Source organism: Lutjanus erythropterus, chromosome 4, assembly GCF_056507025.1.
Source record: "Lutjanus erythropterus isolate fLutEry1 chromosome 4, fLutEry1.hap2, whole genome shotgun sequence".
NCBI classification, from domain to species: domain Eukaryota; kingdom Metazoa; phylum Chordata; class Actinopteri; order Lutjaniformes; family Lutjanidae; genus Lutjanus; species Lutjanus erythropterus.
The window spans coordinates 2,572,195-2,596,868 of record NC_139320.1 but is presented as its reverse complement, the minus strand read 5'-3'; the positions used below and the strand labels follow the sequence as shown (position 1 = coordinate 2,596,868).

Sequence of the window (24,674 nt, the reverse complement as noted above, 5' to 3'; positions counted from 1 at the left end):
ATACCAACACCACTGGAAGTAGTGATGGGTGGGAAGCCAGTGAGGGATCATACCCTGGTTGCTCCAATACGGACTCCAAATGCCCTTTCCAACAAATAACTTGAACTGGTTTCGCTCAAGATTCTTGGAACCTTGGTGAACCAGCCTGCATTTCCACCAGTTTTGAGTGTATTGTAATCAAGCATCATCATCAATGGAGGGCAACAACGGGAAACAGCTTTTCAGGTTCCTGAAGCAATTTATTTTATGTGAAAACACAAATGAAAACCAGAATGGAGCTGGTTCCATGTTAGTGGAAAAGACCTACAGGTGACTGGAGGGAGGAGGTGAGGGAGTCAGCAGCATGGCTGATATACTTAGAATTTTAAATGTTTTAATTTCCTAAATCTGAACTTAAGTTTCAACAAGTACCTCCTGACAAAACATTCCCCTGTTGTTACCCTCCCCAGTCATCCCTCAGAAACTACAGCTGTCCCTATAAGACCTCCCCTTCAGCATTTTTACTCCATCCTGTCACTGCCGTCACCGTTGATCTGCACCACACAGTCCTTGTTCAAAGGCTCCTTTGAGTGGGCCGTGTCAAAATGCTGGGTGCTTACTATGTACCTCCCCCGAGCATCCAGCCCCAAGGCGGGCACAAAGCGACGGTCAAACTGGATTTCTTGGCGGAGGTAGGAGGTCCTCTTCTGGCAGGAGTCACCAGTTCCCTCCTGCAGCGCTGAGAGGAAGACCACCAACTCAAAGTGGTTGGACATGCCCTCACACAGGGCGGGGTAGAGGGGGCTGCGACGGTCCAGGGGGTGGTAAAAGGTGAGTGGGAAGATGAAGAAGGGACATGGCTGCTGGCCCAGATGATCCAAATGGAAGTCCAGAGCTGTCTGGTGCAGGGCCTGACCGTCATGCTCCTCGTAGAGCACAGCACTAACCTTTACGTCCACCAGAGGGCGCTGCAGCAGGTTGGTGGCTCGTAGCATGAGGCATGTCTGACCCTGGTGTTGGCCCACCACTGCCTGGGGGCTGAACTGGATGACTCCTGCTCGCTTCTGGGGACGTGCAATCTTGGCTACAAATGCACCTGAAGGATAAAACAAAATAAAACTTCATATGATGAGATGTTTTGGCTTTTTTGTCTCATGCAGCTTTGCAGTGAACTGCAATAAAAGAAGTCAGGCTCTGACAAAAAGCAGCAAGACACATAACTTTCCTTAAAGATCTCATGAAGCCAAAATCGCCTGTACACCAGTATCTGGCCTGACAATTATAAAATTTAAAATTGTTGAAGACTTGACCTGCACATACTAAATTTGTGGCCAATGAAATGCATTCTTGGCTATGACACCATCAGGGAGGAGTGTTTCTGGGGGCTGGGCCTTACTGTACAAAAACACAACTCCATAACGTCATTCACTGATAGACAGCTTTAAGCTGCTTACTTGTTAAAGTAGCTAACCATAACTGTAATCTGCTCTTCGTGGGCAATTGAAGTGGACTCAGCAGCCACCCAGTGAACATGGGGGCACCAGGATGAACACAGCCTCCAAACCCAATAGTACCGATAATGAGGTCGTTTATGAGTTTCCTGATAGCTTTACTTGTTGCAAAGATAACTTAGGTAACCACTAGCTGCCGTTAGCTCGGTTAGCCTTGACTCAGTTATGGGGTACTAGAAGCCACAACCACCTTGGTACTGTATTCTTTGTCATCAAATCAGCCTCTCTTGGTCTTGGAAGCTGTTTTCAGTCCTGGTCTGGGAGCTCTCAGTCTGAGCAGAGTCAGCTAATAGGACCGTTCAACATCCATGGACCATTATTCCTGCATGGCATGTATCTCTGATATTCAGCACTATTATAATCACCAAATCAATGTCCACAACAAGTACTTCCATATTTGCCTGTTTTTATAGGAAATATGTAATATTTGGAAGCACTAAGCACACCGCTAGTCATTTCATGGGAACTTTTAAGGAGATATTATAAGGCAACATTCCTTGGTAACTTGAACAGAGGAAGAGGAGCAATAGAAAGCATTCTGATTGGAAACATCACAAACTTGCATTGTGTGGACAGCCCAGGACAGGAGGACTGCAGCGGGTCATTAAAACTGCCAATGATACTCATCTACAGAACATCAGTGATACTGGGGAGATGAGGAGCCTGCAGAGCCCAAAGAATACTAACAGACAACACCCACCCAGACACATTCTGTCCACCCTGCTGCCATCAGACAGGACATAGACAAGTATCCACTGCTGGAGCCAGACTGAAGAGCATCTTCTTCCCTCAGACTGTCAGACTGCTTCATTCATTCTCATTACTCCTCCATTAATATTAGTTTTCTTTTTATTTGTTTTGTGGGGAGCATAAAGGGACTACTGTGTTTTCTTGTACAACCCTGTGTTGTAGAATGATAAACAAATGAACCTTGAAACTTGTTTTACCATACTTAATTAATTTAGAGTTTAAATTATCCTTATCAGCATTAGCACAAATTAGAAGGGTCCTGTGTATTTAACCCCCTTGCAGTCTACCTCCACAGCCCACACATAATCTGTGACTGTATCTAAAGAAGTTAGATTTTATCTAACACATGCACAGTTTTGTCCAGTGGTTTCCAATCTGTGGATCACCGGTTAAATCAGAGGGGTCATGGGATGACTAATGGAAGAGAAGAGAAGAAAAAATAAATCTGACGTACAAACCTTTACTTGTGTGTGAAATATTACTTAATCACTAAAGTAAAACCATGCAAAACATTCAGTGGGGAAATGTCTCTTTGGCTGAACTGCTAACCACTCATATGAAATATGGCAAATGTCTTCAACTGAGATCACAAGCCAAGTGGTTGGAAAACAATGGTTTAATCTTTACAGTCTGTTGTGTTTTATAAACTTCTATGTTTTTTAATGTAAGATCTGTAGAGTAACTAGTAACTATACCTGTTAAATGTTTCCTTCTACAATATAGTGAAATACAAAGTAATAGAATATAGATATACTTCCTCAATGTTGTTCTTTAGTCAAATACGTAAACAAATGTACTTAGTTACTTTCTACCACTGTTGTGATGACAGAGGCTGTAACCAGGACTGTAGAAACACTGAGGTCATACTGAGAACGGTTACATCACTGTCAGATCACAGATGTTTGGTTTGGAATAAGGGATGATCTGACACACTGTGTAAAAGCACAGCTGTAGACTGTTTAAAAGTGCTTTAGTTAAAAGAACTAAATATCAAAATAACAGCTTTGAGACAATATTATAACTTCCTGTGCCATCATAGTCCTGGAGCCTTCCATGTAAATGCAATACCAAGGGTCGGCCAGCAGAGGTCACATTCTGTCTGCATCAAAAGCTTTGAAACAATGAGCTGTTTTCAGCACGGCTGCTTCATAGTGGTTCACCCTTCCCAGAGAAACACTTTTAGGGCTTAATATTAAACACTCTCTTAATGTAATGGATTTAGTAACACAAGGACAAGCTCTGCCCTCTGAAGCTGGGGTTTGGTCTTAGATCAGTTAAGTGTTTCAGAGTTAACTGTTACTGTTTAGGTAAGGGAAGGTTTGTTTAAGGTTAAAGGGTAACTTCAGTGTTTTTCAAACCGGACCCTATTTTCCCATGTTTTTGGGTCTAAGTGACGATGAGGACAACAGTTTTTGAAACTGGTCCAGTATTAAAAGAGACAGCGTCATGTTTTTCTTGTCCGGTAAAACAAACCATTTCTTTTCCTGTTCTTATCTCTTTTACTGTCTTATTGTTTTAGTGTCTTTTGCTTGTGTCTTAGTTTTACTTCAGTTTTGGCTCAGTGTTTTTTTACTCCATCCATCCATCATCCATAACTGCTTATCCTTGATGGGTCATGGGGGGCTGGAGCCTATCCCAGCTGACACTGGGTGAGAGGCGTGCTACACCCTGGACATGTCACGAGTTCATCTCAGGGCTGATATATAGAGACAAAGAACCACTCATGTTCACATTCACACAAATGGACAAGTTAGAGGGTTTTTTGTTTTTACTCCAGTTTGGCTTAATTGTGTTGGCCTTCTGTTGTTATTTTGCCTCCTGGGAATCCTGCTCTTCTGCTTTGTCTATCAACACTGTCATGGTTTATCTTTCCACTATTAGAACGATCAACAGCTTTGGTTTGGTCAGAAACAGTTTGTTCACAGGTTAGATGTGAAAATATCAGCAGAGGAGCAAGAGAGAGATCAGACATCAGAGAAGAAGCAGGCAGAAATGGTGTGTAGAGTCAGAATATTTTCACATTTAACTCAGGGAATTAAGGGTTTATTTGGACCAAACCTGAGCTAGTTTTGCTTAGTTTTATTTGGTTTCTGTTGAATTTGAATAAGGATGAGGTGTTAAAATGAGGGTTTTGTAAATGGAGTATGGTGGGTTTATCGAGAGCAAAAAAAAAACCAAAAAAAAAAAAACAACAAAAAACAAAACAGCTGTTTCAGGTAAAACAAACCATTTCTTACTCATTCACAAAAAGGTCTATATCTCTAGGGATCCCTTCTATAATTGTCGCCAGGGGTGGAAGTAACTAATTACACATACGCACATTACTGTAATTAAGTATTTTTTAGGTACTTGTACTTTTATGAGTAGATTTAGTCTGTATTTTTACTCATACTTAAGTATGCATTACACTATGTATTCTACTTCATTTACTTACCTAAAGATTTAATCTGCATTTTTGTAGCCAATCAGGTGATCTAATCACAAACAGGCCAATGACAACCAGGACATATGGACACAAAATAAAATACTGCAGCAGCACAGGTGTCGTGTAAGGATGTTAATGATTGATCATTAGTCATCATTAAGAATTTAACCAATTAAAGTGTATTCATGGAAATTTAATGGCAGTAATTTCACCTCATTTGACATCGTTTTCTGTGCTGGAGGCAATTGTTGACAAAGGAAACTTAGACTTAAAATGAAAAAAAGTGTCAAAAAACTGACATTGAGAAACAAAAAAAGTGTTTTGTTGTTATAAATCATTAATGGTAATCAGTTGTTGGCATTTTCAACTATCAGGTAAGGAATATGCACAAAATTTGTAACTCATTTTTGAAACGAATACCTTGTGTTTTTACTAAATATACTATATTCCGAACACTAGTACTTTTACTTGTAAATGAATAATATTTTAGCAATGTAACAGTACTTGTACTTGAGTACAGATATTCAGTACTCTTTCCACCACTGTTTGTAATACACTTTGGAGGGCACTTTTGCCCATAAGGATTACATTGCAGTTAGGCATCTGACAGCTGCAGTGCTCTCCCTCAGTACTAGACAAAATTCCAAAATTGTTCAGAAATTGATACAAAACCATGAGAAAATACAGTGCAAGTTGAAAAATACCGAAGTTACTGTTAAACGTAAGACAAGGTAAAACATCACAAGGTCTGTTGTATGACTGATGGAGGAGGAAACAGATTTATCTATTCCTCGGGTATAAAACAGCCCTCACTCTTTCCCATGTAATACCCTGTAGAAATGCTTCTTGATATATCTCAGCGTAAGTGATGTGTGTAGAGAGAGGACAGTTGTACCTGTGATGAACGCCTCCAGCATGAGCCCCAGCAGCATCTGCACAGCCAGCAGTGCAATGGCACTGGGACAGTCCCCACTGGGGAACATGGTGCCGTAGCCGATGGTCAGCTGTGTCTCCAGGGAGAAGGAAAAGGCGGCTGTGAAACTGGTAATGTGCTTCACGCAAACCACATGCCCTTGTGGGGGGGCATCATGGTCCTGCACGGCTAGGTCTCCGTTGAGGTGAGCCAGCAGGTACCACAGGCAGGCAAACAGCAGCCAGTGGGCCAAGAAGGAGGCACAGAAGGCCAGCAGGACCCATCTCCAGCGCAGGCCGACCAACAGTCCCCACAGGTCCTGCAAGGCCAGCAGCCAGGCTCTGGCCGAGGCCCCGCGCCACGAGCCTGACGGGCTCTGAGGTGGACTGAGGGAGCAATGTCCGTCTTTGGTTACCAGGCGCTGGCGGGGTGGAGAGGACAACAGAGGAGAGGAGGAAGCCTTGCCACCCAGAACACTACTGTTGGATTTGGTCGTCATGGTTAGAGATCGATCTTAAGCAGGGTAAGTCACTGTGAGGATGACCCTGAAACAAAATGAGAAAAGACAGCTTGTAAGAAGGTTACAGGCAGAAGTAATCAGTCAGTGTCATTATCAGTTTCATCTGTGTGTGTCCAGTGCAGAGGAGAGATGTGTTAGTCTAGTCTGGCACAAAGACTGAAGGCAGTGTGAAATGGCTTGCCTTGCAATGTCAAAGGTGAAACCTTGAACAAGACCAAATGAATGAACACGTTTTTCTGTACTGCACTTTGTTAGCAAAGTGATTTGAGTAGAAACTTCAGTCAGCTGTTTTTGGTCAGTGACACGGTTTTACATTTGTAAAAAAAAAAAAAAAGAAAGAGCAAATTAACCTTCTTTATCTAACTTTTGCCCAGACTGAAATATATCAACAAATATCAGGTGGGTTGTCTCCTCTTTTTCTACATACATTTGTACATTCATGAGAATCACTTTGGTCATCCTTTTTCAGGCTTTTATGCCTTATTTAAGATAGTACAGCTGAAATGAGGGTAGGAAAGGTGGAGCAAAGGGTCGTAGGTGGGAACTGGACCCACGGCTGCTACAGAGGTTTAAAAAAGGTGGGAATACTGCTCAAACACTAATAAACTTTCTATTCATCGACAAATTCATGAAATAATAGTTCTATCAGATGTGTCTCAACCATAACATGTCAACTCTGTAGCCCTTCTAAATCAAAGATAAATAAGAATTATGGTTTAAAAATGTGTACTTTGATTAACATTAAGAGAACTCTGAGACACAAAATTTGATTACTAGAAGGCCCATTCTAAAGTTTAATAAAGAGTTTTATCTTTTAAAATATATTTTCCAGCTAAATCGACAACTAAAAATCAAAACCCTGTAAAAAAAAAAAAAAAAAAAAAAAGGTTTTGTCCAAATTCTCAACAATGAGTGATTTTTATATACATTGAATAGGACTCAAAGTTGACTCCCTCTATCAGTGTATGCGCCTACACTCCGGGTCCATAGGCTTTCATCAGTTCTGAGTGTCCATATAGGGACAAAGAATGTTGCCTTGGTTTAATTTATGTTTGTTAATGTAAAGAAGTATAGACTGAAACCTTATGTGGTAAAAAAAGCTGAGATGGTCTGAATCTACAATAAAAACAAATACACAGAGATACATCACTACAGTTCTCTGTTATCTTAGTCACACATACAGACACACTTTACCTATAAAAGACTAGTGTTTTCTTTGTTCCACACAGATTCTATGTGAACGTGTGAATAAATCAGCCTGAACTAAGAATCATCTTGTGCCTGTTTTCCACCTTCTCTGACCTCTGACTGAGAATCTTCCTTTCACCTACTCTTTCATATCAATATGGCTGCCGTGAAAATGGTCTGTTGCTTCGTAACTTTAGCATGTTAGCATGCTGACGTGAGCATTTAGCTCAAAGTATTGTTGAACATCTTGCAGTTTGAATGTGGACACACTAGAAAAAACAATATGAAAATCAGGCAGATTGCATGAATTCACATTCTACCCAAAGGAGGAAATCACACAAGTAACAGATTTTGTTTAAAATGTGTATTTATTACTTTCAAATAAAGCTGAGATCATTTAAGAGCAGAGTAATCAGCTATTATTTCTATGACACAGTTACTTCACTTTTGACCTACATATTTTGCATGTTGTCATCTGTTGTTGTCCACCACAGCACAGTGTGTACATCTGTGTGTGATAATCACAGGAACTGTTTTCTCTCTGCTGGTCTGCACTTGCAAACACACCTTTCCCCCTTTCCATCCTTCAATTGACTGTCATTTTGTCAAATCAAGTCTAAAGTCAGCAGATGACTTGAGTCCACACACATGCATGTACATGTCTGATTTTAGAGACAAACTATTCATTCCTGTAGCAGCACCAAAAGGACCAACTTACCAACCTGTAATATCTTAGTGTTTAATATTTGTGTTTCAAATTTTAACAGTCCTACTGATCACAGCACAGTGACACCATACAAATATGATATAAAGTCCTCAGAGGGAAATTGTACCTCCATCACACATCTGTCCTCAAGCTGTGATAGTCCTTAATTCATCCCCTACACTCCATCATGAAAAATAATTGTATTTTAATAATAATTGTATTTTATTTAAATAAGTTATTAAGTAGGCTAAATGAATCCTGTAAAAATGAGAAGAAGGCTACATACAAAAGATGCATGTTTAAAAATACACATCAAACAGTTGGTTAAACCTAAGGTCCTGCCTCTTACTGGACAGATAACTAATCACAGTTGAAGATAATGGGGTGCCACTTGTGGTGGCCAATGAGATTTCAGAGATGGCTTGTGCCTCCACCATGCCCCCCCTCTAGAAAAGCCCCTAGAAATTCCAGTCAGTTAGTATTACCACTTCAAATTTAAGTGAGTGAATGGAGAATAATAATATCATATAAAACAATTTCGCTGCAAATACTGGTAGACTGTGGTATCTGGTAAGACTGGATTGTATGTATGTACATGTTGTTTTTATCTAAGATGATATTGTTTCATCTGGTACTGGTAATGTTATTTTATTCTACTTGATCTTATTTGTGTACTGATTTGAATTTGGATCCCTTTCATATTCTTGCAGCAAACATTTGAAACACAGGCTGCTTAAACACCCACCCTTTAATATGTTTTTTTGTTTTCATCTCTGCAATACACACAAAGTACAATTACCTCTCCGGGCCACACAGTGCCATCTTTAATGTCAGTGCACTGCTCATTTAACATTTTCACATGCTTCCAAAAAGTTTGTGCCAATGGCTGTTATTATTTTAATATTTAAGCAAACACAGTGCAAAGTGCTGCTAATTATATTTTTAGTTTTCATTAAAAAACTTGGTGAAGTGGTTTCAGGGTGTGTATTAGTGCCTTTTAAAATACATTTTCAGCACATTTTAACAATGCCGTGAATTTTGGTCATGATAATTGTGATTATGAGAATTTCATACGATTACATCTCTAAGAGAAATCCGTCTTTTCATTTGAGTTTGGGTATCATATTTCCCAAGATGTAGAGCTGTTCCTTTAAATCCCAAACCTAAGCTGCATGTACAGGATCGCCACGTGTTTTATTTAAACAGGACATGCAGACTGTGTGTGGAAGAACTGTGAGCAGATGTATGTGGCAGCAGTCCTGACAGGCAGACAGCTAGAGTCCTGTCCTCGTCAGAGTTTCTATTTCTATGTCAATATTGTTGCCAGGAGATTAGAGCAGGTCCCAGCTGGGAATCAGTCTGAGGAACACAGCGACATGCAGAGTAGGAATGCGTCTTTCATCTGCAGGGAGCTTTAAACTTACTGCACTGCATGGCTCTCCACTCATCTGGTCCACCAATTACAATATACATTCACCATCGTTTTACACATGCATTTATTGTGCACTTGCAACTTCTTTTGATGCATCTGCTGTGAACTTTGCACGGCTTTTAAATACAAAAAACTCAAGAAGCAGGGAGATGACCGATTTAAAGTTTGAAGAAAACTATAAATCAAATGTGAGGGCACAGTGAGTGAAGTTAAAATGTTAAAATGCATATATACAGTGGTGCCATTTGGAAAGCGCACACACTAATGACAACAAAAATGACATATATTCCTGATATTTTTCTAAAGCATGTTCCAACCTTAAAAACACAGGGAAAAAATACTTCAGTGACTAAAAAAATAATTAAGAGAACTCAGTTTAGTACTTGTCATTAAATAGGAACAGCATAATCAACATGTGACAACATCTGTTAAGCCAGCAGCTGCCAGACGGACTTGTGTGGGACATCAGCTGCAGTAACAGCAGAGTATTGAGAAGAGTTTTGGTTTGGGATGAAATTTGTCTTTGTGCTTAGTCTGGGGGAAACAGCAGCCTGATAACAGTCAGCAAGGTTGTCACATGAGAGCCATGTGCAGGCTGAAGCTCCATTGTCTGTTACAGAGCTGTCACTGGACCAGTCAGTCAGCAGAGCGAGGCGAGGGGTATTCAGGTGGCTGCAATCTGCAGCCTTACACGGCTATGTGCTTCCAGATCCTACACATGGGTAGAGCTTTAATCAGGCTTGAAATGTTCTGACAAAAGTTCTGTCTCAAACCAACCCAAACCCGACCCTTATTAGCATATTTCAGCCTGAACCTGATTACAGCCCTCAAGCCCCCCTCTATACATCCTGACTGAGATGAAACTTTTCTTATAGTGAACATGCACTATACAAAATAATAATAATGATTAGACCAAAGGAACAATAGTTGGCAGGGACAAAAAAAAAAAGTAAATAAAATTATGTATAAAATAGCCCCAACCTGGGCGCCCCTATAGCTCAGTTGGTAGGGCGTGCACACCATGTACTGAGGCTGTTAGTCCTCTGCAGCGGCCGCCGGTTCAAATCCGGCCTGCGGCCCATTTGCTGCATGTCATCCCCTGTCTCTTCACCCCCCTTTCCTGTCATACCTTCAGCTGTCACTATCATTAAAGGCAAAAAAATGCCCAAAAAAATAACTTAAAAAAAAAAAAAAAAAAAAAAAAATAGCCCCAACCTGATGTGAGCCCATGAAATATATCAGAAATAAGGCTCGATTCGACCCAAACCCATTGGGTTCAGACACAGATCTCAAGCTCTACACATGGGTCCTTTAAGTATGGAGCTGGAGTCAGGTTGTGGTTAGCCTAGCTTAGCATAAAGACTGGAGACAGGAGGAAACAGCCAGCCTGACTCTGTCCAAACCTCTGTATCCACCTTCTCATCTCACTCTCTCTGAAAGAAAGTCATTGCTCTAAGAATGTTGTACTATTCCTTTAAGGTACCAATATTTCTGAATTATTATTTCTGCTTTGGTTTTTAACAAGATCCTTTTTAAATTTTGACAGCTTCACTGTTTTGTTTGAAAATCCAGTAAAATCTTGGAATTTATTGTAAACAACTTAAAATGCAGTGCAATGGTCAAACCGCTGTATTTCAGTGTATGGGATAACATGATGGAAAAATATAGAAAAATGAAATGTAAACAGAGTTATATGACACTTGCATGAGGGTAGGCAATACTAAAATATTGTGCAGTATATTCATACAGAAAACCTGTACTGTATAGGTTCATTTATGTCTTATTTTAGATAAACATCGATATAGAGGAAGCCTTCTGTCTGTACTCTGCATTCATTTCGTTTGTTCTTCTGGATGTTTTCTGAAAGCTTACAGATAGAGACTGAACTGAGCAGTAAGCTGGTCGATACACGTCAGTCATTTTTTTTTTTTTTAACTCTTTTTGACTCTTTTTGCCATGTAAAATAAAAGCATCCTAATTTTAAACAAACCTTACAGTGTGCCTTGCTGTGTTTTTTAAAGGAGCCTTGCACGTTTGATTTTTTAGTGAGACTATTTGACCGTGACCTATGAGCCCTTCACCTGAAGAATGAGAACTGAGTGGTACCTTCAGTAGTCGTCAGGGTAGTACAGTGGTGTGTCCTGTAGTTCAAGTGAAAAATGACCACATGACACAATGAAGAAAGTTTCCAAATCCAATAAATGATGTTTGTCATCAAATAGGCAGTGAAAAAAAAATATCTCTGTCTGCATGTTGTGATGTACGTAACGGCATACAATGCTGCCTCCACTTTTGACTCTTTCTCGAGTGCTTCATTATTACAGCCTACTCCAGCGTTGACGTGTTTATTGCTATCAGAAACTTTTGATTCCCTCTCTTCAGGGTTGACTCTGAGTGGCGCCATCTAGTGGATGTATTGCTTTAAAATCCAAGCCAACATAACAGATGCATGGAAGTATGTGAGCAGTGACATTTATATCATTTAAAACATACATGTCTATTTTCATTCGTAAAGGGAGCATAAATTAGTCTTAAGTGAACATTTACAACATGCATGTTTGATTCTTTAGACTTTTATGGCTTAAAATTGTAAAGATGTTCATTGAACATCCAGCGTGTAAGATTTATGGGGATCTATTGTCAGAATTTGGCAGAAATGGAATATAATATTCATAATATTCATATATTTCATTTGTGTCACCTGAAAATAAGAATGGAAATGTGAAATGGATACATGAGGCAGCCATGATGCATGTGGATGCACATGTGTTTACACAGTTAAAAGCAAGTGTATCTCTGGAATGAGCCTACAGAAGGAGCAGGTCGTCTTCCACAGAGTCCGCCATATTGCACCCCCATATTTGTACAGTAGCCAAGAAGAGACAGAGCAAATGCTGGTTCTACATACAGCCTTTCAAATTTTTGGTGAAATCTGCAGCCACTTCAGTTTCTCTTACATGCTTTGAAGGGGGAGAGTGAGGTGAGGTGTTTGGAATCAGCAAGATCACCACTAGATGCCACTAAATCCTACACACTGGTCCTTTAAATGTACTAATGTCATATGAATTTCAGAACCCATCTGCAATTGTCTGACACCAATTTTGGCCCCTGGGGGGCGACAGTAAGTGTTTCAGGGCTTCTGGTGCAGCCAGGACATCCAGGACAAGACTCCTTCTGTACACCGCTCATTGTTTTCAGTCTTATTCATTTAGCAATTTGAAATGCGAAAGCTGGAGTTGGCATTTAATCTCTATAAATGAATATCTATATAAAGATGCAGATAAATTTTGTTCAAACTATATCTAACTGTGTAAACTGATTGATGATAAGACTGCATGTTTACCAATATGTTCTGCCTCTTTTGCTCTTTTTTGTTTACCTGCATGCCTGTTCAAACGTGATTCCAATACCAAATGTTGGTCCCATGCCTTCAGATTCTGCATGCATTTGCAGATATCTCTTTACGAGATGAATGTAATACATGTGTGTAACGCAAACTGCTGAGTAACTCAAACGTTTCTGTCCTGTTGAGGAGCAGTCAGGTGATATGTGTCATAGTTTTTTGTTTTTTACATTAAGAACATTTTAGCTGTCAGTTGTTGTAATGGCATGAAGTTATCACAATGCAGGTTGAAAGTGAAATACACTTTAAACATTACTGAATGGATTTGCTGAATGCATTTTGGGTTATGTTCACCAGAAACTTTATTTCCAGTTCAGGAGGTCTTTTATTCTTGTTGGGCAAAGAGGTTAAAGGGAGGTGGTCAGGGTGGACAGTAGGTGAACAAAGCAGAGGACTTTGACACTAGAGACAGAGGTTTGTCTTCAGTGTCCCATGCATGATTAGTGTTTTTTTCTACACAAACATTCTGGTTAAGCAAATATGGTGGTTTTAGGCAAGAATGGTGGTTTTGTTGTAAACATATCTTTTGCATCAAGTTACTGTTGACTTTTTCAGTATTCAACAAAGACCACCAACTTTCCCTGTGCTTCACTGGAGTTGGCAAAAGCTCCTGCATTCTTTACTCATATAGAAGTACTGATTCAAATTCTTTCCTGCCGTAAAAGTGAAAAAGTTCAGGCTCTAGCACGTACTTAAAGTATAAAAGTAAAGTCACCCTCTTAATTTTCATCTTGTTTTGTCACACGTCATTTTTGTCTTTTGTGTTTTTTCAGTCTGTAATGTCTTGTCACTTCTTTTACACTGTTTTCATTGTATTACTTCTTTTACATGTTTTTATGTCTTGTTAAGTTGTTTTAGGTCATGCAAGATATGCACTGATGGATACACAGAGGAACTGTCATGTGTTATTGTTTTATCCATTTAGGTTGAAATCATTAATCATTAAAAGTAAAGTAACAAGCCTGATTTGAAAATGTGAAGAGAAGAAAGTACAGATATTTGCTTTAAATGTAGTAAGTAAAAGTAAGAATAGATCTAAAAATAGACCTGAAATATCTAACGCACAATAAGAAAGTATTTGCACTTTGTTACCTCTCACTTCTGACCTTAACCAATGAGAGAATGTTGGAGGAAAACAAATGATATGTGCTGTCAATGAAGCTTTTGCATTTCAACAAAACAAAAACTTTGTACTTGTAACTATATATCAAATTTAAGTTGAAACAAAACTATTTTCATTAAAATGTTTGCTTCCTCAATGCAAACAAGTAGCATATGAACTGATTTCTAGGAGTCAGGGTAGTGACAGATGAGTCTGCAGTGTGTGTCTGTTATTTAACCTAAAGGCTTAAAAACAGACACCATCACACATCGTTCATACCAGTCATGATGTATCCTGATTTTGTAAAGTTTCTGCAGAGTTCATGTAAATGCAGTGTGTGAATTATAGTCATTAAATAAAGTCTGCTTCACTGAGTTCAGGGAGGTATTTTTCAGCTCATATTGTGAAGGTCTGCTGTCAGTGTTTGTGACCTGCAGGCTTCAAGTTTCCACATCACACTGTGTTTTCAGACTGGACCCTGATTCTTGAACACACTCAAATACCTCACACTCTGTACAAAACTGTACAGTCCTGTCATCTATCACTCATTCACTCATATTCTGAGGGGGGTTTGACATTGTAATCGGTCAGTCTCCTAGAGATTACACTTTTTATCATATGTAGATGAATTTTCACAGTACAGTCGTAGTGAACAGCCATTTTATTTTTTAAAGTTACCCAATTCTTATTTATCTTTGATTTAGAAGGACTACAGAGTCAACATGTTATGCTTGAGACACATCTGATAGAAATATCATTTAATGAATTTGTCAGAAATAGAAAGTTTACCAGCAGTATTCCGGCCTTTTTTAAACCAGGAAGTAAGACAGGGTCTTTAGGGTATAGATAACCCTTTTTATGCCTGATTAAATCATGTTTTTGTAAGAATCTGGTGGAAATCTGGGACACAACTCTAAAGGACCAACAAAAGAAAAAAATCATATATATGTATATATATATATATATATATATATATAAATTCTTAAAGAATACATTTTCACCAAAAAAAATTGTATATAGTGTTGGCATTAATATTTTTTAAAGTTTTTTGCAGGAGGACATGATTTGTCTCAATTCTGAAGAATGGGTGCTATACAACATATTGTGCATATATTTTCTTCCATATCTCAATTTTCTGTTTGTGCCTCTTGACTTCTCAGTCCTCTTGACCTCAGTCTTAATCTACTTACGGTGTTGATTGTTCTGCACCAAAATCACCTACTTGGCAATAAACCTGATTCTTATTCTGAAGTTTAAATTGATTACAGTCAGAGAACAGAACATTTTTCTTGAGCATTGTGCTTCAGTACATTGATCATGGGATGCTTGGGGGAAATCTTTTACTGTGTCTTTTACTTTGACATATTTTCACACTAGACTATGTGTAACTGTGAACACCTCCACACTTTTATTTGAATGAACTTTTTGAATGCATACCTTCTACTTAAAGCATTATTCCACTAAAGTAATGCAGTTGTAATGTCATGACATTGCAGTGTTCTCCTCCTGGAGTTGTTCAGATGTATGACGATGCAAACAAACAGCACTTTGTGTATCTGCTGTGAGGAGCGTGAGCTCCCTGAGGCTGCTGGATATTTAGACTTACTGTAGTCATCTCCTAGTAATGACGTCTGTACGGGACAGTGACTAGTCAGCCATTTTCCCGTCTCTTAGCTATCTGTGCTAATGACAAGTTAAGAGAGCGAGTTAGTGGAAATACTCGGAGCAGTGCAGAAGGATTTATGTAACGTTCAGTGTGCAGCTGTTCACCTCTTGTTCTAACACCACTTTATCACACAACGTTTACATCTGAAATCGAAAAACTCATCTGTTTGATCATCTGTCTCATTGTAGTGATACAAATGGACAGCTGTTGTCTTGACTTTCAGATGCCCTTGTGTCCATGCTGGTTATCCACCACCTGGATCAGCCACAGTCAGTTGTAGAAAAGTTTTTAGTTGATTAAAACAGCTCCTGTGTCTTTACAGCATGTATTGTAAACTTTATAAAGTGCACATAAATGACGTTATCTGACTAGTAAGGAACCTTCACAGGTCACCAGGACTGATCAGATCACAGCTGATCACTCACTCATTGTCCTGCTATCAGGGCCTCAGCTGTGCCCAGCATCACACGCTCAAGTTTGTACTCACCTCGAGCTGCGGTCACGGCTGAACCAGGGCCCTCTGACCTTTTCACCTAAGAGCTGGTCTGAGGTGTGCCAAGTGGGCAAAGAAAGGGGCCGAGGCTTTTGGAAAGAGTGCCACTAGTTCCTTGGAGGACGGGCCGTAAAATCCCAGAGGAGTCCCGAGCAGAAAGCGTCACCCCGGAGAAGTTTTCTCAGTGTGGGAGCCGGACTGAGCGCGGCGCTCTCTCTGCTCCTCCGATCTGCAGCTTCCAGCTCCGGGGCGAGGATGATTCAATTGGTCACATTACTCTGCATGGAGCCTATTAGTGTTCCCGGAAGACAGAAGACAGAGGGAGGGAGGGGGGAAGAACAACACCTTGTCACAGTTCATTCAAAGAGCTGCTTATTGCTGGTTGGTGTCCTGCAGCTGCTGCTGGGAGAAACTGGGGTTGCTGATAAGGTTTTGCATCCCTGTGTGTAAAAAGTGTGAATGCATGCATTTGCCTGAGTCCATGAGATTTGTCCCCACCTTCTCTTCTTCTTTATTCATGGATTTTCTGAAGTTTCCTGTCACATAAAATAATAACACATCTTAAAGGCTTATAGAAAGAAAAATAACATTGTGCAGCATCACTCCATACACATTTTCCTAAATTTGTAGGATAAATTTAAAATCTTTTTTCCCATTTGGCACAGTGTGTTTGAACTATGGTTAAAATATATGCTACTAGTTTTCATTTTCACACGAAACTCATTCATGAACAACTGACACATTATTTTTTCTCCACAGAATAGTTAACACATTAACTCAGGGGTCACACAGAGTTTATTTGCCGGTGACAGAAGAACAGTAGAACCACATGACTGGAGGTTAAAAGTCAACACGTTTTTTTTGACCCTCGAGCAGCAGGACAGCACTGTCTGTCCGTTTGTCCAACAATTTGCTCTGAAGCAGAATTGACCTAAAATCCATTGGGATATCCATGTCTTCTTAAAGCCTCTGGAAACACAAACCCACAGCAGTCTTCTAACAATGTCATTTAGGGTCTCATCTATATAATAAACATATAAAAAATATTAGGAATGAGATTTAATCAAAATATTGTCTTTGAATTGAGGGGTGTTTGTTCTCAGAGATTTTTTACATGAATTATTTACCTAATTAATTCCACAAACCAATCATAAAAAATCCATGTCAACTGCTATGTGGTTGTAACAAATCTTTTCTTCTCCCGCTGCTGCAGCTGCTCTCTGAGTCTGAGCCAACCCAACAAAGTTAAATCACTCTTTTGACACAAATAGTGATTTTACCTGGACAAACTCAATATTGGTGTAAATGTGCGCTATAATTAGAACATTTTCACAGCTTTACTTTGCTGTGAAACAGTCTTTACCAACAGGAACTGAAGCAGCCGTCTGTGCTCTCCTCACACCCACAGAACTCCACTGGAAAAACATCAATTTTCCCCCTCAGGACACGGGAGCTGCTGATCTACCACTGTCTCAATCTGCACAATCTGCAGCAAGTAACGTTAGTTCAGACCCTGAAAGAAATGTGTTTAAAACACCAAACTCACACAATATCACAAATAAACAGATTTAGACAGCCTTAATCCTACAACTTCTGTGTCCTGCAAGCTGTAATGACTGTTTGTGTTGATGGAGTCTGGTTGTTATAAAGAGCACAGACGGTGGCTTCAGTTCCCTGTTGTAAAACACTGTCTAATGACTAAGTAAAGCAAAGGAAAGTAAAGCTTCTGTGTTGGAACGTGATTCGTCCTGCCCACACAGTCTGAGACATGGTCTTAACAGCAGAATGAGCTGTTTTTGAACCAGGTTGTCTAATAGTTCTGAATGTTTATTTTCACGCAGATATTTGTGGAATTAGAAGACCTGCTAAAGCAAAGAAACGGGAGACACAAGTACTGTTAATGTCGTGTTACCTGAGGCTCAGGCTGTCACTGAAATAACGATGAAATGTCACCATAGCAAGGTGATGGATGACTGCAGCAGGAGGAGGGGGACAAGCTGAAGTTTTCATCATGGGGACAGAAGACAGAGTGAGGATGAACAGCGACTTCACAAACTTGCATAGATATACAGCCAATACACCTGACAGCAGGTAATAATAGATCATTAGATTAATGATGAGAGGCTTTGTAAGTAAATTTGCAGCTATATTATAATTTGAAATGTAGTCAAACAGGATGATGTTGACATAATTATGAAGTGTAATTTGTTTGTCACATTCAAAATGTCTTCAAACTAATGAAATATTCAGTCATTAGTGAAAAACTTTGGTCTGGATACCAGCAGACTGACTGCACATGACTGTATGACAGGTCTGGACCTCATAAATTGTTTCTATCTGAAAGAAAATTCAAAATATGATAAAACTGGTGAATGCCATTGGTTCTCCTAAATCACTTATATTTGTAAGTGGTTCTTGCATAAGGCCCAGTGTGTGTCTGCTGTAGGGTTGGGACCAAAACTCTGAGCTTTTAATGGTACCAACCGTACGTTGATGACAGACAACACTCACTGCAGTATTTGAAAAGTGAAATGCAAAGCTGGTGATGACAACACGTCTAAACAGCAACAAAATAGAGTATATCTAAAAAGTAAACCTGAATGATCAAACGTGTTTTAGATGTGGAATAGCAGTATGGAGGCATTTTATATTTTTATTCTGTTGTTTTTACATTTGAAAACTGGTCACCATTCACTTCCACTGTTTTGGAGATTCTGCAACACTGTTTTCCTGTGAAACCATCCCTTTAATATATAAACAGGATTTACTTCTCCACTGGATCCACAGATTTCTTTATTGGGGAATTTTATTTTAACCAATAGTGTGAATTGAAGGTTTGTGGAAAATGCATTGTCAATAAGTTGATAGCAGTGATTCCCATTTCCCCACAGCTAGGTGGGTTTTGGAAATTCAGAAGATTTGGCAGCCCTTCTTGACCTATATTGAAACTTTGCCAACACCTCTATGAGATTATTTTATTTTTTAAAGATAATAAATTATATAAGTTACATGTTAAGCTTACCACACAATGTATTATTGAAATACAGTGAAGCTAAATACAACTTTTTGTGGGCTGGTAGAAAATCCACATGTAAATCAGACAAAACTTTATGCCACCATAGAGAATGGAGGACAGGGCCTCCTGTATAGTCTGGTATCATTATAAAGAAATCATAAATCATTGTAGTAAAATATAACCCTTAAATATATTTAAAAAAAATTACTGGGCTGGATGGGTGAAATTAGGAATATACACTGGGGACCAGTGGTGTAACGAGTCAGCACCGGGCCCTAATGCGAGATTACTGGGCCCTACCCATCACAGAAAGAAATGAAATTATACAGCTTTAAAATGACCAACACCAGTGAAATGAATTGCAGTGATACAGAGGAGACAAAATAGCAAGACCAAGATAGTGATAAACCAGCCTGCCTGACAAAATCTGGTGTTGGAGCATCACAACAGATTAAAGCATCATCAATGTCTGAGCAAGTTCTCATACAAAAAAACTAACTGGTGATGGTGCACCTTTACATGGATGAAAAACATATAGGCTAACAGGTGTCACACCTGCACACAGATGAAAACCAACAGGTTACACCTGTGACCAGTTAGGGCCCGTGTGCATGAGTCTCAAATCATTTACTAAACAGATATGGGCTCTAATTCTCATGAAACAATGAAATATTACACTATTACAGCTTCTACTTCCTCTCACACTTTTTGTTGAGAAGCCGTGGTATTTATAGTGCTTATTCAATCAAGACATTTACGTCATGGTGCAACATAGTTACTGTCATTCACCAAATAAATAACATTACAATAACACAAACTAAGTTATAAGCTATGTCATGTTTCGCAAATTGAGTTTAAATAAAGATTAATTGGCGATTTCTTGTTCCAGAATGTACAAAGAGGCCCGTGTGGAATTCTGAGTAATTGCAGTTATGGACATGTGCGATACCACCACAAGGGAAAATCAACAGAAAGTTAGCTAGTGAAAAGTAAAGACAGCAAGTTATTTAGAAACAAGCAAAATACAAACACAGAAGTACGTTTGAGAAGGCAGAATTGAAAGAAGCAGCAGAGAAAGACGAATAGCTCCCAAAAATAGTTTTCTTTCAGAAAGTTTCAGAACGAGCAGCACAGGTTGTTCCTGTGGATGTAGTGAAGAGAATGCACCTACGATGTAAGTAGAACTTATTTATTATTTTTATCAACCAACATACTTATGTTTTTGTTTATTTGCTAATGGGAACATGTAGACATGAAGACTGTTATCAATGTGAAGGTGTGCTGTCACAGAGTATACTGTATTTGCATTTGTTTTAAGGTGCACTGTCACCTTTTATAGTTTACTGTATTTTCAGCCATATTAAGGCAGTTAATTATAAAGTTATCAAAAGGATTTATTGGACCCCAAGTAAAATGACACAGTTAGGACTTAGAAACTTGTGCTGGAGATATGAAACCTCTTGTGGAACCCTCTTATATATGCTGTATTCATGCTCCATGATAGATCTTCTATAGTCTAAGATGACCATCATTCTTACAGTAATATCCTCTTCAATCATACAGCAACTGATGCTTTGTCCATTAGGAATGCTGCTGAAAGGAAGTGGTCTAAATGTTCACCAGATCTCATGATGCAGGATAGCGCTTATCACTGGATGCAGGCTCATGCTGCAACATTGGAAAACTAAAGGAGATACATTGGTGAAGTAGCAGTTGGTTGAAATGGCTAAAATGTCCTCCTATGAAAGACTATGTTATAAGCTGATAGATAAGCAAGACATCTACAAGAAAATATGGGTCCCTTATTCTACTGTAACCTGACGTAATGATGGGTTGCACCCTTTCTTATAATCTGAGGTGTCAGCTGGTTTGCATAATATGATGTACAACTTGATATTTATGATTTGTCCATGTAGAATATGTATCACATATGTATAGTATATACAGGCAGACATATATATGTATATAATGCTCTGTCTGTTGTTTTCCCTCTGTCCTTGTTTCCTTTGTCCTGTTTTTGTTTTGTTTTGCTTGTTGTTGTTTGTCTTTTCTCCTGCAAAATCAGTTCTTCCTCTGCTGTCTGTTGGCAAATAATTCCACTTCTACAAAATAAATATCAAGCTGTAATGGACATGAAAATTCCCCACAGCTTGGACCTTTTCCATTTTGGACAGACAGACGTGAGCTTTCTTCTGTGAGTGACGGCCCCTCCAGCGGTCTGACTGGTTCCAGTGGAGGTGGCAGATGACAGCATCAGAATGTGAGGCACTGGAGCTGCTTTACTGTAGCTCTGCCTTCATTCTCTCTCATTAGTCTGAAGAGTGAGAGATGGGTCATTCGCCTACTGCTGAGACATGTGTCACCCTTCACTTTTCCACTGTTCCACTCTTTCATTCACGCCCTCTCTCTCTCTCTCTCTCTCTCTCTCTCTCTCATGTAGTTTTTCTCCAAGGGGGCGAGTTAAAGGGTTGAAAGAGCTTTAAGCACATGTGAGAACATGAGACTGCCTGCTCACTTTGGTGTCTCTGTCCTTCTCGTCCACCCTCCCCCACAGTCCTTTTACAACTATTCAGTTTATATATGGCTAAGTGGCTTGGCCATGCCCTTGAAAGAACAGCCCCTGCGACACATTTCATTGATGTGCACGAAAGTTGGTACACACAGACATGTCCTGATGCACAGAAAAATCTCTTGGTCCCATAGGCCAAACCCAACAGGAAATCGGCCATTTTGAATTTAGTCTTCAATTTTGCCGTTTTACACACGTCATATTTTAACAAACTCCTCCTACAGAAATAATCCGATTGACTTCAAAATCGGTATCTGCTATCTAGACAAGTTTGTGATCAAAAGTCATTAAAAGATCTGAATGAAAGATTGAAGGGTGTGGCTGTGGCGTGGTGTCGAGTTTTGATGTCTTGCCATGAAACACAAAATTGCTATAACTATGGATTAAATGCACCAAACTTCACATGTTTGGCAGGAGTCCCGGTGTGAACACATCTACATAACAATCGGGAGTCATAACGCCACCTAGTGGAGACATGAAGTGTGCGGGTGGGAGTGTGTTGATGAAGGAGCTCAGACAGGTAAGGTGGGGCCTGGTTATTGAGGGCTTTGTATGTCATGAGGAGGAGTTTGAAGTGAATTCTCTGGAGGATGGGGAGCCAGTGGAGTTTATGGAGGACAGGGTGATGTGGTCACGGCTGCGGGTGTGGGTGAGTAGTCGAGCAGCAAAGTTCTGGATGCACTGGGGCTTATTGAAGGTTTTTGATGGTAAGCCATAGAGGAGACTGTTGCAGGAGTCCAGATGGGAGGTGATGAAGATGTGGATAAGGGTTTCTGCAGCTGTGGAGGACAGTGATGGACAGAGACAGGCGATGTTCTTGAGGTGAAAGAAGGCTGTTTTGGTGTTGTGTTTAATGTGCTGGTGGAAGGAGAAGGTTTGATCAAAAATGATGCCAAGATTTTGGATGTGAGGAGAGGTTGATACTGTGGAGCCCTCGATGTTGAGACTGAAGTTATGGGTGGATTTGGTGAGTGCTTTTGGTCCAATGATGATAATTTTGGATTTGTCGCAGTTTAGTTGGAGGAAATTAGTAGAATTACCAGACCCCTACATCCAAAAAAGCATACACCCAAGAGTACTGCATGATGCTCTTTACTTTTGTGTTTTTATTTAATGAAAATAGCACTTGAATATAATATTAGTAATCATAACACCATTTAACCAATATTATAGTATGCCTGATGTGCAGTGTCTACAAGCAGCTTGTGGACGCACACCACTTTGGAAATCCCTGATGTAGCTTAATATGAGTGACCACAAGGCAATAAATGTTTTTCCTTTTTGGTAGGAGAGGCACTTTACAATTCTGACACCGATCAGACCTCATCCCTTGAAAATGACAATGAGGCCATCGTTGAAAAGATGAAGCAGCATGTACTAGGCCACGATTCAGATGAAGTAGACCATACATTAAACAAAAAATACAAAAAATACAATACGTTAAACAAAAAATGTTTAAAATTGCTTAAGTCACAAAGGCATGCTCAAAAATGTGTCTAAGTCATTTATTTCTCTTATGGTACATAAGTGACAGACATTGTTATTAGTATGTCAAAAGTTATCTATTGTCATAACGTTTTTGAGTGAAATTTTTAAAAAATATCATATATTCAATGTTTGTTCATGTTCAGTTTTGTTTTGTGTTTTCTGAAAAACCTGAAAAAATGACTCAGGTCATTACTTTAAGAGGCTGTTGATATGTTACTTTAACAAAAGTTAACCTATGTAATGTAATGCAAATTACATACATGAGTACTTAAGGTATTATAATCATCAGTTGCAACTTTACAATAGCTTTTCAAATAACAAAAAAATATATACAAAAGTGAAGGGTAAATACTATCAACAATATGCACCAAGCAAACAGTGAAAAGTGATATAAGCAACTTCAGGTCGGATATGAAAGTAACATTACAGAACAGTTCACAGATGTGCAGTTTGTAAAACACACATCACACTACGTTGTGCAAGTAGAGAACTGTCTGCTTCAACCTGAAACAAATACAGGCCCAACACTTGAACATTTAAGCATTGTTCCTTTACAAAGCTCGCTTGAAGAAATGTGCAAATGTCACACTGACTGGCCAGTTTAAATGGAGGTTAATTCATTACTGCTCATGAGACTCTTGGCCTTGTAGTGGAGACCACAGGCTCTCGGGGGAAGGAAGATTTCCCTCTTCCTGCAAAATTAACCACAGAGCAATTGAAGCAATTTATTTCTCCTAGGATAGAGAGCACGCGAAGCAATTATTAGTCTCATGTTCGGACCACTACCGCTAGCCAGTAATTAAAGATAAATCAATTAGAGCCACACACACAGCATCTGTGTTGGGATGGCAAATTAAAAACTGCATAAAAATTGGTCACAAAGGACTAAAGTGTGTCCCCAGAGGTCCCTGCAAGCACACAGACACTGTGTCATCATCTGGGGCCTCCACCTGAGATAATTGTGTTTTATTAGCAACCCAGTCGTTTAACACTGACATGTACCCTGTACCAATGTGGTCTTATGGGAGCCACCAATTCCACCCCTTCCATCAAGGGGTGACTCTCATTATTAGAGAGTGCCAGTTCCTCAGCAGGAGTTTAGAGCCCCCTCCTGCTTTCTTGAGCTCATTTTCCCCCACTTGGTTGTAAGTAATATCAAAGCCATTTCATTGTGCTTTTGTATACCAGTATCATCCTGTGACAGGGACTGATTGAAGCACAACAGCCCTGCACTTGTAGTTTGAAGATATAACAGTAAACCTATTTAAAACTTTAGATTGTGTTTTGGTAACAATTTATATCACAGCCCACATCGTACTGTGTAATTACTCCACTCCAGTGGAATTCTTTCTTAATAACACTGTACTAACACAGTACTTACCAATACATCTATGTAGGTACTGTGTAACAAGATGGAATAAGGGAGTAACAAGTCAGGATTTTACAAAGAAATAATACTGATTTTTTTAACTATTCTGTTATTACAGGGTAAGTGTGATCTACTGAGCAGTTA

General features: G+C 39.4%; 1 protein-coding gene across 1 annotated transcript; it reads right to left on the bottom strand.

Moving 5' to 3' along the window:
• Positions 1-218: 218 nt before the first annotated feature.
• On the bottom strand, positions 219-16,369 carry kcnj13 (potassium inwardly rectifying channel subfamily J member 13). Its single transcript, XM_084716764.1, has 3 exons — positions 16,083-16,369; positions 5,561-6,123; positions 219-1,075 (listed from the first exon to the last, which is right to left on the bottom strand). The coding sequence occupies exons 2-3, from the start codon at positions 6,075-6,077 to the stop codon at positions 501-503; spliced, it is 1,092 nt and encodes a 363-aa protein (XP_084572890.1). The 5' UTR covers positions 6,078-6,123; positions 16,083-16,369; the 3' UTR covers positions 219-500.
• Positions 16,370-24,674: the final 8,305 nt, after the last annotated feature.

Coding starts and splice junctions, on each gene's coding strand:
- kcnj13 (XM_084716764.1), bottom strand. CDS start 6,077: ATGACGACCAAATCCAACAGTAGTGTTCTGGGTGGCAAGGCTTCCTCC. Junction 1,076..5,560: donor GCTGGAGGCGTTCATCACAG/GTACAACTGTCC, acceptor TTTATCCTTCAG/GTGCATTTGTAGCCAAGATT.